Source organism: Cibotium barometz, chromosome 2, assembly GCF_041138505.1.
Source record: "Cibotium barometz isolate CiBa-2024 chromosome 2, ASM4113850v1, whole genome shotgun sequence".
NCBI lineage: Eukaryota > Viridiplantae > Streptophyta > Polypodiopsida > Cyatheales > Cibotiaceae > Cibotium > Cibotium barometz.
Genome location: NC_141047.1, coordinates 47,253,379 through 47,272,414, shown reverse-complemented (window position 1 = coordinate 47,272,414; position 19,036 = coordinate 47,253,379). Strand labels below are relative to the sequence as shown.

General features: G+C 49.4%; 1 protein-coding gene across 1 annotated transcript in view; it reads right to left on the bottom strand.

The window, feature by feature from the left end:
* Positions 1 to 19,036, bottom strand: part of MSRB1 (methionine sulfoxide reductase B 1) — a 96,551-nt gene that overhangs the window by 27,751 nt on the left and 49,764 nt on the right. Inside the window, exon 4 of the mRNA XM_086818794.1 lies at positions 16,441 to 16,638. Coding sequence (XP_086674920.1) covers positions 16,441 to 16,638 — 198 coding nt within the window. The remainder of the gene's footprint in view (positions 1 to 16,440; positions 16,639 to 19,036) is intronic.

Here is a 19,036-nt window from a genome sequence, read left to right as displayed (position 1 = left end):
AAATGAGCTCGATGTTCTTCCTCATTCTTGGAGAACACTAAGTAGTGGAGGCACTCCTCCATACAGTCACTTATATCCACCACATCCAGGACATGCATCCCTCACAACTTCCGAGGCTTGCTTTACAGTCGTTCCACAGCAGCTAGCAGCCCAGAGACGACCTTCGTGGTATGCTATTGTATGTGCATGGTTTAAGGCACATAGACTCCAAGTGGGTCAGCTCCCACCACTTCACTACAGTCTAGAAGCCCCCTTTCTCAGGCTCACACACGAGGACAGGAACCAGTTTGTCCTTGGATGCCAACCAAGGATTATCAAAATCTTATCAGGCACAAATGCCCAGTTTGGGAGGTGTTGGACTTGCCTTCGTATTGCAGACCTGCATTACTGATCTTAGCCGAAGCGCTGGGGAAAGTTGTATGTCCACCTCGTTCGGATGGCAATGTCAATCGTTTTTGTGTGCTGTAGGACACAGATAATCCCACTCCTCCCCATGTGTTTCAGATTGATATGCCTGGTATGCCCTCTCAGGAGATCTTTTTTAAACTCAAATGGGGAAATTTTGCAGGCTCCTGCTTTGAGTGTGGAAAGTTTGGTCACATGCAATCTGATTGTCCCCAAGTTTTGTTAAAGCCTCCACCCCCGCTGCCGTCCACCCAATAGACCCTCCTCTCTCCGGGCCTTCTCCTGCACCTAAGTCTCGTCCCTCGGGTGCCTTGCCACCCACAACAACTGAGAAAGGGAAAGCTAAAGTGTCTACCCCGCCAGTCAAGACTTGGGACAAGCGGAATGGTGCGGTTAAGGCTGCTGCCTCGTCGGATTGGCAACTGCCAAAGAAACCACTTAAAGCCAGGCTAGTGGTCAACAAGAATTGGACCGAAACTCCTACTTCCTCGGACTCTATGCCTGATGATGGATTTGGGGTGGGGTGACTTTGGTCAGTTTTGGTTCGAGGAGCTGATTCATTGTATCCATTATCCAGTACTCATGTTCTTGCTCATGCCCCTACTTTTGACCTTCCGGAGCTTGCTAATGTTGATGAGCAGTCAGTCATGGCCCAGCCTGGTGCAGCCATGCAGGTTGAGAGTTGAGTGGTGGGATTTTCTTGCAATTTGTACATATGTATATACCGCTCAAATGCATTACGTACAATGTTCAGGGCCTCCGCCATGTAAATAAATGGAGGCTAGTGTGGGACTACATTAATAGCAGTAAGCCGCATATAGTGCAGGAGCACAATCAACACTCCTTGGTGGGCCGTGAAAGATATTTTGCTGGGTTTTGGATTTTCTATGCTGGTTCTTCTGCTTTCTCACGTGTTGCTATGCTTGTACATCATGAGTTGCAGCCACATGTTGTGTACAATGATCCACACGGCCGTTTCCTTGTCGTTCAATGTATGCTTAATGGGGAGATTTATGAGTTTGTCTCGGTTTTTGCCTCGCAAACTTCTGCTACGCAAGCTGAAATGTGGCACCGTTTGACAGCCTACCCTTGGACGGGACATGCTTTTCTTTTCGGGGATTTTAATAATGCACTTGATCTGGGGGACAATAGTACGCATCGGTCTCATATGCTCTTAAGGGAACGTCACACTTGGGGTCGTATGCTTGATTCCTTGTACGCTTGTGATTTATGGCTGCATCTTATGCCGGGTTGCACTGGCTATACTTTCTATCACAATGCTCTCACTAGCTATTGGGCTCAATTGGACCAATGGTACATGTTGCATGCAGTGCAGTTTGATGCTTTTACCTACGCAATGAGCTTGGATTTCTCGATGCGCTTGTTGGATCACTTCCCGGTCTGTATGACATTGCGTTTTGGTCTCCCACCGCAGGATGTGCCACTGCCTTGCAAGAGGCTCTTGTTGGTTAATAATAGTTATCTCAAGCATCAGTGCTTCCGGTTCATGATACATGGACTCATTGATCGCCTTGTTTTGCATGTTTTAGTCGATGCAGACTGGGCATGGGATCGTTTTTCCATGGGCATGCAGAATGTTATCCAAGACTATGGCAAATGCTACATGGGAGACTAACGAACTTGAGTGGCCAATGCTAAGTCTCAACTACAACAGTTTACAGATCTTAGTCAGCAACATGCCCTTTCTACTGCTGAGCAATCCTGCCTTCAATCCGCACATCATTGCTTGGCTGACAATGATAAACGTAAACTCCACAAATGGCAAGTCCGTTCTCGTCATAAAGCATTGCAGGATAAGGGCTGGTCCTCTAAGGCTTTTTTCATCGAATGAGTACGGGTACGGAATGCAACTATGACACTACCCGAAGTATGCATTCCCTTCATAGGGTGCAACGGCATAATGGGATTTGGACTAACAATAAGCAGCAGCTTGATGGTGTTGTTCAACACTATTTTTCTGATTTGTTTGCTGCTCCTAGACCCTCCACCTCATATGAAATTGCACTACGTGATGTGTTCTTACACCGAGTGCATCCTATTCTCTCCGCGGATGAGGCAAATTTGTCAGAGATGCCACTTATTGATGAGGAGTTGACAGCTACCTTGGCCCGATTGGTCGCTTGAAATCCCCAGGATGGGATGGGCTTAAACTTCCCCTCAAGCAGCGGGTCTTTCTGTGGCAATGTCTGGTCGGGGCCCTTCCAGTGGGTGTCCTTCCAGCTGCCCAACGTATTGTCTCCTTGGTTTGCCCTACTTGTTCGCATCCGCGCGAGACCGTCCTGCATCTTCTCTGGGCTTGCCCTACGACTCGAGATTTCTTGGCTCGTTTGACAACTCTTCTCCGTGCCCAGTTTCCCAACCTTTCCTTTGGCAGGCACTTTTGGCTTTTTGGTAGATATCCCTCTACCCCCAATTATGCTCTCTTTTTTTCGTGGTGCCATTATTGGGCCTTATGGAGTTTATACCATGCCCGCAACACTCAATTGTCTAGGCACACTTTAGTGGATGTCTTCGCCTTTTTCAGATTCTCCTTGCTCCGGTCTCTCCAAGATGCCCACTTTCTTGGAGACCTTTCCATAGCCCAATTGGAAGTGTTTTATCATTGTTTCTAGTTTTCCGTAGTAGTTGCTCCATGTTGGGGCAGCTATGAATGTACATTGCATTTATAATGAAACATTGGTTTTCACAAAAAAAAAAGGTGTGTGTGTCTATGTGTATGTGTGTGTATGTGTTATATACATGTGTGTGTGTGTGTGTGTGTGTGTGTGTGTGTGTGTGTGTGTGTGTGTGATCGAGAGACTATCTGAAGTCTAACATGTAACGGCCATGTGGGAATTTTCCAATATTCCAACTTGTCATGAAGCTTCCGGAAAATCCATTCCATTTGTTGTTTCCTTGTGATATTCCAGCCAATTGGATACCCTGTCACGAGGGTGATCTTCATGTCTCTTGCATAGAACTTTTTTACTACTGTTTTTAAGTTCTAGGGTTTAGACATCCTCTTTATGTCAAACCCCTTTGTACATTTATGATATAATGCAATTTCAACTGGTTTCACGTAAAAAAAAAAAGGTGTGTGATCGAGAGACCTCTGCCTGCTAGGGCTCCTGTCTGTGATGCGCCTCCCCCTTGGGTCCTCCATCTCCATTGTGCGCTCCCCCGGCCCCTCCTGCTCGTGGTCGCGACCCCTGCTTTTGGGGTTTTTGCTGCTTTCAGCCCCATAGCTGTGCGCTTTTGACTAGGCTCCGCTCTTCCTCCCTCCCCGTGTGTGTGTGTGTGTGTGTGTGTGTGTGTATTGCTTCTGGTCTCTTTCGTGATCTTCAGTTTCCTTGTGCATCGATCGGTGTCCTGTTGGGTTATCTGCTGTCGCCATGCTTTTTCAGGGCAAAGGCCTCTCGTATGCAGATTTTTGGGACCCCCTCAAGCAGTTCTCTGTTCCCTCAACTGCAAATTAGGGTTTCCTTCCTGCGAGTGCATCTTCAGCTCCGGTCCTGGACATGTGTGCCAAAGTGGGTTAAATCTGTGCTGTATATATACATGAGACTACAATATGACTCCCTGATAGGCTTTTGGGAGCAGCTCAAGTTGATCGCTTGCCACCACAGACAAGCACTGTGTATACACAGTAGTGACTGTGTGTACGGAGGAGTAGTTTCTCAACAACAAAAAAACAAAAAACAGTGTGTGCGTAGGAGCAGCTACATTTTTTCCCTTTTCATAATGGCTTCTAGTTCTTTGCAGCCTATTGCAGTGTACAGCCGAGATAGTGAGCGTCGTGCCTGCTCAACTAGTGTGGAGCCTAAACGCCGACAGGTTATGCAGCAGGACAATCGCCCTGACACTATTGATGCTCAGATAGTCTATGATGCAATGCATGAGGGTTTTGCTGACATTCACAGAGCATGGGATAAGCCACTTCCTAAGCACACTGTGTCGATTGCATTGCCAAATATTGTATCCCCTGTTAAGCGCTTTGCAGAGAATGCAGTCATTTTGTTTTTTCCAGGAAAAATGCCCAATGCAAACGATGTTGCTCAATGGTTGAACTCAGAGTTGGGTGTATGTGGTGTTGATGGTATTTACTTTGCAGCACGAGGCTTTTATGAGGTTTTGTGTTCTGAGCCTCGTTTGAAGCAAATGCTGTTGGAAAAATCGCCATTGTATTTTGGGGCACAAATGACTCATGTATTGTCGTCGTCACCTACAAAGGATTATCAAAGTTTGATACGTCATAAATGCCCGGTGTGGGTGGGGGTTGTGGATTTCCCCAAATGCTTGGGGGCAACTTTACCACAGATTGCTACCAGTTTGGGAAAAGTTATTTGTCCTCCGAGGCCTAATGGCAATGGGAATAGGTTTTGCATTCTCTGGGACATGGATGTACCCACTCCTCCCTCGATTATGCTCCAGATTGATGACCTTACCATGGGTCTTGCGTTTTTTGAGTTGAAATGGGGCACATTTGCAGGTGCTTGTTTTACATGCAAAAAATTTGGACACATGCTTCGGAATGCCCTCAGACCCTTCTGCAACCTCCAGTTGCAACCATGCATCCTTCAAAAGTGGCTGAATTAACTCAAATGCAGCAGCAACAAAAGGGCAAACCAGTTGCTTCTGAGGATCTAATTCGCGATAAAGGAAAAGGCAAGATGCCTGCAGTCCCACAGTTTATTTCTACTCAGGCTAAAAGTGCAGAGAAAGATGATGCATCAGCATGGCAACGGCCTAAAAAGCCAATCCATGCAAAACCCCATGTGGTCCCCACTCGTAACTGGACCGCTTCAATACCTTCTAATGGTCAATCTAGTCACTTTGCTGAAATTAGTGGTGTGGGAAAGCTATGGGCTACGGTCGTTAAAGAGGATCCGTTCTTTGCCAATAACATTTATGAGATGGGTAATGTTTCAATGGGCTTTGAGGTTCCTGTCCCCTCACATGGTGATGCAGGGATTCAAGCACGTACGCAAATGGTTCATGAGCTTCTTCATCCTTCATCATTTCCATATGTATATACCATTAAAGTGCATTAGCTTTAACATACAAGGCCTTTGCAACCCCAATAAATGGAGGCTCTTTTGGGGATATGTAAACAGTATGCAACCGCATGTAGTGTGTGTGCAAGAACACAATCGACACCTGTTTGCTGGTAGAAATGGTGCTTTCTCGAGGTATCAGATTTTTTATGCTGGCAAAGGCAACTTTTCGAGTACTTTCATCATGGTTAAACACGATTTGCAGCCATGTGTCGCATACAATGACTCACATGGACGGTGGATGGTGGTGCAGTGTCTCATTGCTGGTGAGGTTTACGAGTTTGCTAGTATATATGCTTCACAAACATCGCTTCGTAGAGCGGAACTTTGGCGCTCCATCCTACCCATGCGTTACAAATGCGTTTCTCACATGGGATTTCAATAACATTGAACTTAGTCATACAAGACCACTGACAGTCCAGGAAAATGTCACACCCATGGATGCTAAATCTTGTATCAAGGACAATGATAAACGAAAGATTGCAAAGTGGCAAGTGCGTGCCCGGCAAAAATCAATGATTGATAAGGGATGTTCTTCCAAGTATTTTTTCAAATGTCTCCATGCATCGAGACAAAAACAAGGCATAGCACGTCTTATGTTGTCTAATGGCATGTGGACCCCTACTAAGCAACAGCTTATAGAGATGTGTCACTCTCATTTTAGGGATTTGTTTGCTTGTCCTATGCCACTTACACAGGATGCATTGGCTGCTTGCACTATGCTATGGATGAGGTTACACCGATCCTATCACTTGATGAGGCACAAGGCTTGGAAGAGTCCTTTACAGAGGAAGAACTACAAGCTGCACTTAAAGGTTTGGGCAAATGGAAATCTCCCAGGTCGGATGGTTTGACAGTTGAATTCTTTCACACATTTTGGCTGGAATTGAAGCTTCCATTGGTATGCATGATTAATCAATGTTGGCGTAACGACATGTTGCCTCATTCTTGGAAGGAAGGCTTGCTAAAATTGCTCCCAAAAAATTAACTCTCTGAGAATTCAGGTGACTGGAGGCCCATCTCTCTTATGCCAGTTGTTTATAAATTGGTCACCAAAATGATAGTTAATCGCATTAAGGGCTACTTGCACCCGGCACAATACGGCTTTGTTCCCAGGCGGAAAATTATGGACAACATAGCAAATGCCTATATGGGTATTGAGTATGCCAAGTACACTGACCAGGATGTCCTGATCATGCAAGTAGATATTGCTAAGGCATTTGACACTATCCACTGGGACTTCATAGCTGGGGTGATGTTCGGATGGGCTTTGGACCTAAAATGCAAAATGTGATTTATTGGCTATACCAGGGAGGTACTGCTCAATGCATTTTTGGTCGGGAACTTTCAGCTGCTTGGACCTTGGGTAAATCAGTACGTCAGGGCTGCCCACTTAGTGCGCTGCTTTATGCCATTGCCACAAACCCCTTGCTGTTATATATTGACAAGCTTACTCAGCAGGGTAGCTTGCATGTATTGCGATGCCGGATGGTTCTCACTTTGTGGCACAGGCCTATGCTGATGACTCCTTCTTCCCTAGAAATACCCCAACGGATTTGCAACGGATTATGGATGCCCTTTTGCTTTATGGGCTGGCAGTTGGGTTGCATGTCAATTTTCGAAAGTCGAAGCTGTTATCAGTCTGCCAGTATGTTTGGCATTCTAATCTTTGGCCAGGTCAGATTGTTTCACCTGGTCAGTTGGTCAGGCATTTGGGATACCCAATTGGCTGGGATGTTTCTTTGAAAGATGAGATGGTATGGGTATTGACTCGATTGGAGTGCAAAATTGATTACTGGAAGCTATCCACTTGGCCTTTGTATGTCCGCTTGCGAATTGTCTAGTCGATCATCGTGGCATACATTCAGTTTCACCTTCCTTTGTTACCCTGGACTAGTAAGCAGATTGATACATTTATGTCTCGTGCCATTGCCTGCCTCTGGCAAACACAATCGGATCGCAAAGGGCTTCATCTGCTCAAACGTGCTTGTGTGTGCTCGCCAAAAATGCATGGGGGCCTAAACATTCTCGACATTCACTATCACATGCTGGCACGTAAGGCCACATTGCTTATTGACTTTGTCCGTCAAACGCAGCCCTGGACAAAGATGTTGGCAGCCATGTGTGCACACATGAAAGCCGATGCTTATGGTCACTAGGTTTTGGATCACTCGGATGTCATTTTTGGTCATCTTGCTGGGCACATACTAGGTTGCCCTTATGCCACTTCTTTGATTACAGCTTGGCAGCAAATCTTATGTTTCATCCATTGGTCAGGTAGAACTCCACATACAGAGTATCAGACTGTTGCTCGCTGAAGCTTTCGCCCCCCCACCCCCCCCCCTCTCGAGCTGCCGCCTGCTCGCACCCCACGCCCCTGTGCTTCTCGCACCCCCCGCCCTCCCTTTCGCGCCCGTCGCCCCTTGCCCGCCTGCCCCGTCTCCTTCGCGCCCCCTACTCCCCCCCTTCCTCCGCGTCCCGCCCCCCTGCCTGCCCCCGCCCTCCCCCCCCTTCGTGTTTTCCCCGCCCCCCCCTTTCATTCCCCGCTGCCCCTTCCGCCCCTCCCCCTCTATTATTTCCGCCCCCTCTGTCTTCCGCCCCTTCCCCTCTGTCTTCCACCCCTCCCCCTTTGTCTTCCGCCCTTCCCCCACTTCCCCTCCCCGCTCTGCCTTTTTTGTGTAGCTTGGTTCTTGCAGGACCCTCCGTTTTTCGTTTTGCCCTCGACTCAGCTTCAAACTCTGATGGAGGTTCCTCCCGCCCCACCTCAGAGGGACTCTTGCGCAGCCCCCTCGCCCGTCCCTGAGGATACCCCCATCAGGCTTTCTCTTTCGCCAGAAGAGGAAGCGAGCCTCGCCGCAGAGGTGGAATGCCTCCAGGCACATTCCACCATCTGCCGTATAGTTGGCACTCGCCCCAGGCAGAGGGGAGATCCGAGATCTTCTCCAGGCCCGCCTTCTTGCAGATGTGGGCAAGATCCTGGACATTCAGTAATTGGACCGCGGCCACTACCAGATTGAGTTCGAGACAGCCCAGAGCGTGGCCCAGGTCCTAGCCATGAGTCCCCTTGACATCAGGGGCGCTCGGGCCTTCTTCATACCTTGGCAGCATGGTTTCGACCCAGCAGCGGCCGAGCAGGGAGAGCGCCTATCACATGTCACAGTTTGCTTTCCTGGACTCCGCCGCGAGTACCTTCCGCTCCTTTCTAGGATAGGATCATTGGTGGGCTCGGTGCTTGAGACTGACCCCACAGCAGCTTCAGTGGTGGCTAGAGCAGCTGGCGTGCCTTCGGTCAGAGTTTTGGTTCCTGACATCTCCTCCCTTCTGAAGGTCATTCAGTTACCTAGGATAGGGGGGGGATGGATCGATCAGAGAGTGGAGTTTTCGGGGCTCCCGAACCAGTGTTTTATATGCAAGCAGGTCGGCCACCTGGCCAAGGCCTGCCCTCGCAGGAGATCCCGACCTTCACCGCAGCAGCAGACCCCCGATGGCCCGCCCACACAGATGCAGCTCGGCAGGCAGCCTCCGGGACACCTGCTCAGTCCACAGAGACCTCGGATTGGCAGCCTGGACAGGGGCGCCGTAGAGGGAGACAGCCACAGCAACATGCCCAGAGACCGACGCAGCAGCAGTCACAGCCTCAGCATCACTGGGTTCCAGTGAGGAACAGCTTTGCTCCCCTCCAGGAGGAGACCCCTCCCCCGTCCCCCCCTCCCGCCTCGCTTCCACCTTCACCTCCTCCCGTTCCCGCTCCCGCTTTTTCAGCCGCTCCTTCCCCACCCCCTTCTCCCCCCCCCTCCTCCCCCTTCGCTCGCCTCAGCTCCTCGGGAGGCACTGGGAGTACCCTGGCGCTCATCTGCAGTCCGGCGGGCACTGAGCACCGACCTTGCTCGAGCACCGCAGAGGAGACCTACCATGCCGATTCGTGCTTCACGGATATCCTCTATCCGTAGTCGGCTGAGTAGTCTGGACACTAGACAGCGCTCGGAGGCTTTCGACTACTCCTTCACACGCCTTTTTGGAGCGGAGGGCCCCCATGAGCCAACACCCATCAGAGTTCATGTGGTGATACCTCCGGCCCGAGGGGAGGAGGCATTTGATTCAGCGGTGGCCTTCTCCTTCCCTCTCTGCGGCACTAGCGACCAGGAGTGGACTCTGGATCTCGCTCTTAGTATTTTGAAGACTCAGGCAGTTGAGTTTTCTCACCATGTGAGTGATCTGGAGATGACAGACGTGATAGGCCGACTCTGGGAGTTGGCACATTTCTTTGATACCGGGAGTGCGGATGCCTCCAGGATTTGACATTTGGTGGTTCGCATAGTGGCAGACCTAGCACGAGACCCTGGCTATGTATGCATACATGAGGTTTCTCTCTATGAGCGGGAGGCAGTCGCTATGGGACACAGCCACTGGCGCCTGGTCCGAGACTCTTGTAGCACACCGGGTGGGCAGATTCGTGGCCGCTCGGATGGGGATTACTCTCCATCCAAGCCGCTTGCGAAGGCCCGCCGTATGGCTGAGATAGCCTCCACCTCAACAGGTCATCCATGAGGATCATCTCATGGAATGTACAGGGCCTTGGCGGCACACACTATGTACGTTATCGTGGTTGCTTGAGGCAAGAGCTTCAGAGATGCCTGGTTGGGGGCAGTATTGATATTCTGATGATGCAAGAGCACCATTTGAGTGAGAGCAGGATTCGGAGATATGGTTCGGTGATTCCTGGTAGATGGGACACATTTTGGTCTGCAGGTTTTGGCCCCTTGGGTGGGCAGGGGGGAGTATGTATGGTCATTGCGGATGTATGGCGGCAGGCCATTGTGGATCGCGGGGTCATTGTGCTTGGTAGAGCACAGTATGTTATTCTGAGGATGCACGATGAGCACTTTGGTGTGCTCAATGTCTATGCGCCCAACCATGCTAGTGCCAGAGCAGAGTTCTAGACCCTTGTTACAGATGCATTGCCCAAGGCCGCACATTGGTGTGTCAGGGGAGACTTCAACATGCTTGAGGACCCGGCCGATAGGGTGGGAGGAAGTCATGTTACAGTGCACGGCACGGAGCTTGCAGCTTGGGAGCGATTTTGTATGACACTACGGATCACTGATGCATGGCAGCATGAGGTTTTCTCCCGTTCTCACGACAGTCTTAGTTTTTCTCGGTCGGATCGCCGGCAAGGAGGGACTAATCTATCACGGATTGATCGCTTCTATGTGGGCGACAGTTCAGGGAGCGTGGTGGCTCCGTGGGCATCCTCGCTGGCACCTCTTTTTCAGACCATGCGCCAGTTATTTTGACACTTGAGGAGAGGACACGGGAGACCTGCTTGCAGTTGAGGATCCCAAAGAGGATACTTACAGATCCCAATCTTTCTGAGGACATTGAGAGGATATGGCATGATAGCCAGAGCTTTGACCTGGATGCAGCAGGCCAGTGTGCCCAGGGACTCATCGAGCTCAACTCTTTTTTGCACGCTACAGCCTTGACACGGTTGGGAGAGACACGAGAGCCGGAGCGTCGCTTGAGACATAGCCTTGCTTCGCTCCAGCATCTTCAGGAGCAGCTGCCTACATGTGAGTGGGTGGCGTGCCAACTGAGCCAGGCACACCAAGAGGTTAGAGAGGCAGAGGAGCAGAGACATGAGTTCTACTATCATCACCAGGCCTCTCAATGGACGCAGCTTGGTGATAGAGTGACTGGGGAGTTTTTTGAGATCACCGGACCCCGCCATGCTCGAGCAGGAGTACGCCAGCTCAGGAGACAGGACGGATCGTTAGCCACTGAGCCCAGGGAGATTAGAGCCATTGCCACTGAGTTCTATAGAGACCTGCTTTCAGCGGAGCCAGCCACGGAGGCACGTGATGCTTGCAGACAGACTGTGTGGGCCCATGTGCAGAGGAGGGTCACAGATCGTATGCGCACAGTTTTGGGTGAGCCCCTTTCAGAGGATGAGCTTGTTGAGGCTTTGAGGGTCCTTCCGCGTCATAGTTGCCTTGGGGAGGACGGATTGACGCCTGCCTTTTTTATGCGCTATTGGGACCTTTTGGGGCCAGGCCTCTGCAAGGGCTTTCAGTATGTTTTGGACACTGGGGTGATGCCACAGAGCTTTTCAGAGGGCTTGATCTTTCTTATCCCCAAGGGGGAGGGAGTGTCAAATGATATTCGGCATTGGAGGCCTATTACGATCCTCAATACTGTCTACAAGGTCCTAGCAAAGGCCTTGAGTTTGAGGATCCAGCCCTTCCTTGGGGAGTTGATTCATGCTACCCAGACAGGATTCGTCAAGGAGCGCAGTATCCTTGACAACATTTTCACCTTCTGGGAGGCAACGGCCCGAGCTAGATTTCTCGGTGAGGACTTGGTCGTGATGCTTCTCGATTTTGAGAAGGCATACGATAGAGTCGATTGGGGTTTCCTAGAGGGCACTATGCTTCGCCTGGGTTTTGAGCCAGAGTGGATTCGAGGAGTGGCGGCTCTATATTCCACAGCTCGTAGCCAGGTGTTGATGGCAAGAGGACGGGGGCCGAGTTTTGAGTTGACCAGATCAGTCCGTCAGGGATGCCCTTTTGCCCCGTTCCTCTCTCTCTTCTTTGCAGAGGCTATGAGCATGTATCTGACAGCAGAGGAGGTTGGTTTGAGAGGACTCCAGTCCCAGTCCGGGGTGAGGACCTGCTCGATTCTGAGTTTGCTGATGACACGGGATTGTTTCTGCATGGCCAGGAGGCCAATCTACAGAGGGCAGAGCAGTCGCTTCAGGTTTTTGGTGTGGCTTCGGGAGCATTGATCAATTGGCGCAAGACAGTGGCTTTTTGGATCAGTAGCACTCCCGCTCCGGCATGGAGCCGAGACCGAGGTTTTAGATGGATTCCTCCTGGCACAGCAGTGCGGTATCTCGGATGCCAGATTGGACTTGATTTGTCACCTGAGTAGCAGATCGCCCCGCTTCTTCTGTGCATTCGGAAGAAGCTTTTATATTGGAGTACAGCTCGGCTATCCTTGGCTGGGAGGGTGGTGGTGGCAAATCAGGTGCTTTTAGCGACTATGTGGTACATCACGTCTTGCTGGATCTTCTCGAGCTCTTGCATCAGCCACGTACACAGGCTGATCAGGAACTTTCTTTGGTCTGGGCGGGATGGTCAGCCGGCCCAGGCTAAGGTTGCTTGGGCAGTTATTACTCTTCCACTGGCCCAGGGGGGCTTGGGCATTATAGATCCAGCTGATCAGAGTAGAGCCTTGTTGGGGAAGCTTATTGTTCGGGGGCTGCTTCCAGGTGTTGAGCCTTGGAAGGAGCTTCTTTTTCAGTGGCTGCAAGCTAGAGCTCCCCCAGCAGGGGGCACTTGGGCACCAGAGATACGGTGGATCTTCATAGAGATGAGGAGGACAGGCCTCAGTAGAGGATGGGAGGACAGATTTGCCTTGACCATCCTGCGAGCTTGGGAGCTGCTGAGACCGGGGCTTTCTCAGAGACCTCCCACTTGTGATGAGGAGCAGGCCAGACAGCCGCTCATCTGGAGCCCCGTGGTACGCACAGAGCAAGGTCATATGCTAGGTTCTCGGCCTCGTCTAGCCTGGGGACCATTGGCGGCAGGCCGAGCACGCAGTTTTGGAGATTGGCAGGCCTTTTGCAGTCTCTTGCAGGAGATCCAGGCGGAGAGGCTGAGTCACTTCAGAGGGGGGCTGATTATGAGGGATGACATTCAGGAGGGCACTCACTGAGGAGTGGTTCACGCCTTTCGAGCCAGCGGCCCCACGGTGGATGGGAGCCTTTACACATTTGGAGATCCTGATTGCTGTCAGAGCTTGCACTGAGGATGGTAGATGCCTCTACTATGAGATACAGGATGAGGGCACACTTCAGAGAGTGGAGGCGGAGTCGCCTTTGGTTGCAGAGTGCATCTTTCAAAGGATACGGGTAGTGGCCGCCGCTTCTCGAAAGTGGCATATTGATCCAGACCCTGCAGATGTGGACTCTGATTGGCGCATATGGGCATATGTTGCGCGCCCCTTGGCCCGGCTCCAGTGGGACCCTGGCGAGTACGAGTGGCATGATCCTTATGCGTCCCCCGAGGCCACAGAGATCACCTTTTTCCAGTACACTGTTCGGTTGGGGAGGCATATTTTGACTACGAGGAGGATGGTCTTTCCAGCTGCATCGGAGCATTGGCGGCTACAAGGACTCTCACAGGAGTTCCTGGAGGATTTTTGGACCAGGCTCTGGGCTAGCCGACAGGCACGCAGGATCTCGACTTTCCAGTGGCTGGTTGCCCACAGGGGCTCTGCAGTTGGCACCTGGCTTGTCTACAGTGGCCTTCCGTCGGCCTGTGTCCGATGCGGCCACCCATTGGAGACACAGAGACATTGCCTATGGGACTGTCCACAAGCGCAACAGATTTGGTTGAGGATGCTGCGCATTTTGGCCCCCCTCTCTCCAGAGGGAATGTATACGTGGGGAGCCGCTGCTTGGTCGACTTCGTCAGGGCCTGCTCTAGGATACGAGACGGAGCAGGACAGCCAGGCCATCAGATTCATTAGGGGCCAGCCTCGCCTTGTTCCTTCACCGGATTTCTCGTCCACCGGCTGGACCTACGAGAGGGATCTACGATGGGAGCTCCTCAGCAGCCTTACCATATGGTTCACCTGGAGAGCCCGTTGTTTCAGGGCCTTTGAGGGGAGACTGGAGCCACCAGCAGAGACTGTTCGGCGAGGGATCTGGCAGGAGTTGATTCACACCCTGCGAGGACAGTATGACCACATCCGGGGCGACTCGGATCGAGCGATCTTGCGGCGCCGGGCCTTCCACTCCACTTGGCGCAGCGGCCCCTTCTATACTCTACACGCGGGTACCCCCCACTGGCAGTACAGGCCACCTGTTTGGATTTTCCCCCCTCCTATTGTATGATATAGCCTCTCAGTTATTTGTACTGTTATTTGTACTTTTTTTGCACCTAGGGAGAGTCTCCCTAGCTGCCTTGATTGGCTCTCTGCTCTGCCTTCTTATGAGCAGGAGAGGGGTTTTGTAGCCCAGTGGGCGTTTTTTTTATAACTAATGAAAGGATCTTTTCTCGGAAGAAAAAAAAAACTCCACATACAGGGAACTCACTCCGATCTCAGAGTATTCATTGGAGTCAAGCCTTTTCTCAACCTTTAGCGCTAGATCACCCAAGAAAGGCTTATCATCTATCGACTTTGGGAATACGTATGGTACAAGATGTAGTTGATGAGCATGGTATGGTTCTTTCTTTCCCCAAGGCCACCACGCAGTGGCATCTGGGCATGCATCATAGGCCGATATGGCGTGCCATAGCTGAACTTTTGGCTCCATTTCAGCTGGTACCCCCTCTTGAGGAGGAGGATTCATTAGAGAATTGGCATTTTGATTGTCAGCAGCCGGGTTATGCCTCATTCCCATTCCATCTCTTCACTGCTTCCAAGGCCTACCGTTTGCTTATTCCTCAGCCTTGGATAGTGGAATGGAAGCAGGCTATGGCACTTGGATAAGCCTTTGCCCTGGTGGAAATTGACTTTAAAAAAGGTGTGGAAGTCAAAGTTGCCACTTAAGCAACGGGTCTTTTTTTGGCGATGCATTACGGGCGCGCTACCAATTGGCACTCCACTGGCTCACAAGGTGTACTGCTTCAGCTTTATGTCGATGTTGCTGCCTTGTGCTCGAGACCGTACCTCACTTATTGTGGAGTTGCTTGCATTCCCGAGATTTTCTTCAACACTTGACAGCACTGCTACAGTATAGATTCCCTCGACAGCGCTTTGGGCGACTTTTTTGGATTTTTGGCAAATTGTCCCCGGCCTTACCGGGGTATGATGATTTCTTCGCATGGGTGCGCTTCTGGGCTCTTTGGACCATCTATTCCACCAGAAATCATATGCACTTTTCTGGTGATGTTGTTCATCCCTTCCCCTATTTTCATGCTGCCCTACTCCGGTCTCTTCGAGATTGCTATGATCTTGGCAAGCTTTCTCCAACAGTTTGAAGAATTTTCCTAGTTTTTTTAGTTCGTTCTCATAGTTCCACCTGCTTCGGGTGACTATGACTGTACAGTTTACTATTTAATAAAAACAGTGGTTTCACATTTTTTTTTTTAAGTGTGCGCGCTACCACTAGATGATTTTGATAAAGTACAACGGTAACAGGCCTTTCAGGTTCTTTACCAGCATTATTTTCATCTTCTGCATATACCTGCATGCGTGTGCGTGCACACACATAAATGCTAATGCAACCATAAATGACCTCTAGCCAAGAGGATGCTAGAAAAGCTATGTGATTTGCTGGCGTGTTCTGGACAAATGCTTCCCTGCCAAGGCTGCAAGCCCTCTATGTACCAAAGGAATTAGGTTACAAAGGAGGCCATAAAGAAACTCATCTTTTGATGGCCTAGAAGGTGGACCCTCTCCATCTGTCCACGACACATACCCGTGTCCCCCCACGATCCTGATCTGCCCGCACGCACGCAGAGATTTATTTACATTTGTGGGAAGCTAAAATGGCCTATGAGACCAAGAAGGTACAAAGCATATACAGTCTATAATAGGAAATGCAAAGAGCATCTTTAGAAGCTTTAACAACAAAGAAATAGAAGGTGAAATGATTAGGTCAGTGTAATAAAGCATATGCATAACTAGTAGGCTACAATTGCAGAGCGACCAGCCAAAACAGGCACCGATCACCAATATGGCATGTGCATGGTTCACTAGCCCTTTGGACGTTAATGAATTCCGCAAGTGTGCTTACAGCCATAGCGCACAGAAGCACCTAGCCAAAGGTGACAATAAATTGGACTCTTTGATATGTGCTTAACTATGTTTAATTTATTTTACATCTTTACCTCTTTGTTTTTCAAGAGGATGCTTTAAGAAAAGGTACTACAAGGCTTTACAGTGTCCTATTTTAAGCTTAGAGACCAACATCATAAAATTTTACAATTGACTCCCAAAAACACAATTGCCCAAATGGTCAAAGAAAGATAACCTGTTGATGCAATAGCGCTTGCCGGTTGGAGGAGGCCCATCATTGAACACATGACCCAAGTGAGCATTGCACTTTGCACAGAGCACCTCCGTTCGTGGCATGAAAGGAATAGACCAATCCATTTCTGATTTCACATTATCTGCAATCGGTTCATAGTATGAGGGCCAACCTGTGCCGCTGTCAAATTTGGTTGTTGAGCTGCAACAAATGAAGTAGACAATCACCACCCATACATTAGGAGTCAGGACCTCCAAAAAAATTATATATGACTACATCTAGAAAAACCTTGTCAGAGCATTCAATAACAGTCGGAATCACACGTCAAAACAAGTAGCACCAATGTGCAATTGCACACTCAATACATGACACAACATTAGTTCTGCTGTAGGTTCACTTGAAAACACGTTTTAACTCCCCCCTCCCCATCTTCTTCTCAATACACATGAGCACTTTCATGTACGCATGCGCACGCGCACACACACACACTCTTTTTTTTTGTAAAAAGCTATGTTGTATTACTTCATTGTACAAAGAAAGAACCCCTCAAAAGTGAGGCAAACTTCTTGAAGACCAGAAATATTGAGCAAACAAGTCTAACTGCAGCTGGTCCATCTCTTGGAATCTATGACAATCATATAAAGGCAAAGACTGGCAAAAGTACGAGACTTGAGTACTTGTCAATTTGTGTAGAGTAAAAAATCAGATGATTGCGACTAATCCAGGGTGTCCAAAGTGCCCAAAAGCATGTCCAAGCAAAGAAACTTGCATAATCAGCATGTCTTTGGTGATATCTGCCAAAGATCCTCCTGTAACTCGCGGCGGGTGCCCGGGGGACTAGGGCCTTTTACACACTTGTTGATACCATCAATGCATGTTAAAACACTTAAACATGGCCACAGCCTTAACACATATCCATCATCACTTTGCATAAAACATAAAGCTGGACAAAACATCCACAAATGCTGAAAATGGAGCTTGCACATGTGACACCGCATAGAGGCGGGAATGAACCGACCCCCCCCTTGGAGTATTTTATTACCCAAGGAGAATAATATCATGTACAAGCTTTGAGGGCCTTACTCTCCCCACGGGAGATGCCGGATTATCCCTATACAAATGCCATAACACAGCCCAACACAAGGCTACCAAGCCGGAACATAGGCTGTAGAAATGCCGAGCCAGCAATATAATCCATATACCTCCGTGTGGGTACTGATTCTTCCCCAAAAACCACGGGTCTTCATGCAATAGAGCTGGTACAGCAAGTACAACTCTCCATTCAGTCGGTACAACAAGTACAATGGCTGGTACAAGAAGTACAGTGGCTGGTATAGCTGGTAGGTACAGCAAGTAGAAATGTTGGTACAGCAGGTAAAATGACTAGTACAGTAGGTATAGTGGCTGGTACAGTCCGTACGGTGGCTGGTACAGCAGGTACAGTGGTTGGTATAGTCGGCACGATGGCTGGTATAGCAGGTACAACAAGTACAAATGCTGGTGCAACAAGTACAATGGCTAGAAATCATAATAAATGATTAAATACCCTTGCCTTCAGTATTTCTTCGCGATGGAAGCCTCCAAAACAGTCCTCAACAGCCGGTATTCTTCATGGGCAGCCTTCAAGAGAGAGAGAAAGAGAGTAGCCTTCATTAGGGCAGCCTGTAACGGTGGTAGAGGCTAGTGTGCAACAAGAGAGCCTTCATTAATGAAGAGAGAGGGCTCCAATTTATAGATTTGGGCCTCCCATGAGCTAAAATGGCAAGAGAAGGCTACAATGACAAGTGGAGAGCCACACAATAGCTGAAGTGACAAGTGTGAGGCCACTTGTCTCACTTTGATCCACTTTCTAACAAGTGTCAAGCCACTTGTCTCACTTTGGTCCACTTTCTTGCCACATGTCCCAATCTAAGAGATGGGTCCTTGACTCCTTCCATATACTTTATCTATAAAAATATCCCAACTGGTAGACATTCTGTCATAGGCACTTTGCCAACTCTTAGTATCTGCTCAATTCCAGATGTAATGACGCGAACAGAATTTCCATCGGAGTCGAGCCAAAAATAGCAACTCTCCTAAATTTTAGGAGTGTGGTCCTTTGTATTCTAGGATAATCTCCCATTCCCAAAGCTTGTACTTTCCAAATATTTAAACATCCTGGAGTCCACCAGACCCCTTTCAGACTGGGAAATGTCCAGGCTGGTGACATCCTCCCCAACTTCTTAAAAGTTGTCCGCAACTTTAAGCTTCAAGCCATATATGCACGATATAATCATGTGCCATCGATTGGGCGAGACGAGACAGTCTCAAAAATCCAATATAACTGAAGAATCCATGCCCCAAAGAAATGGGCGAGACTAAATAAGTCTCCATAATACCAATATCAAAATCATGTCCCAAGATAAATGGGCGAGACAAAAACAGTCCCATAAGTCCAGATATCATAATCATGTCCCAAGTAAATGGGCGAGACAAATCAGCCCCATAAGTCCAGATATCATAATCCATGTCCCGCGAGACAAAATAAGTTTCCTGCCAACAAGACATCGGTCCACATGACCCTTGGCATAGACATAAGTCCCGTCATGTCCACTTTACC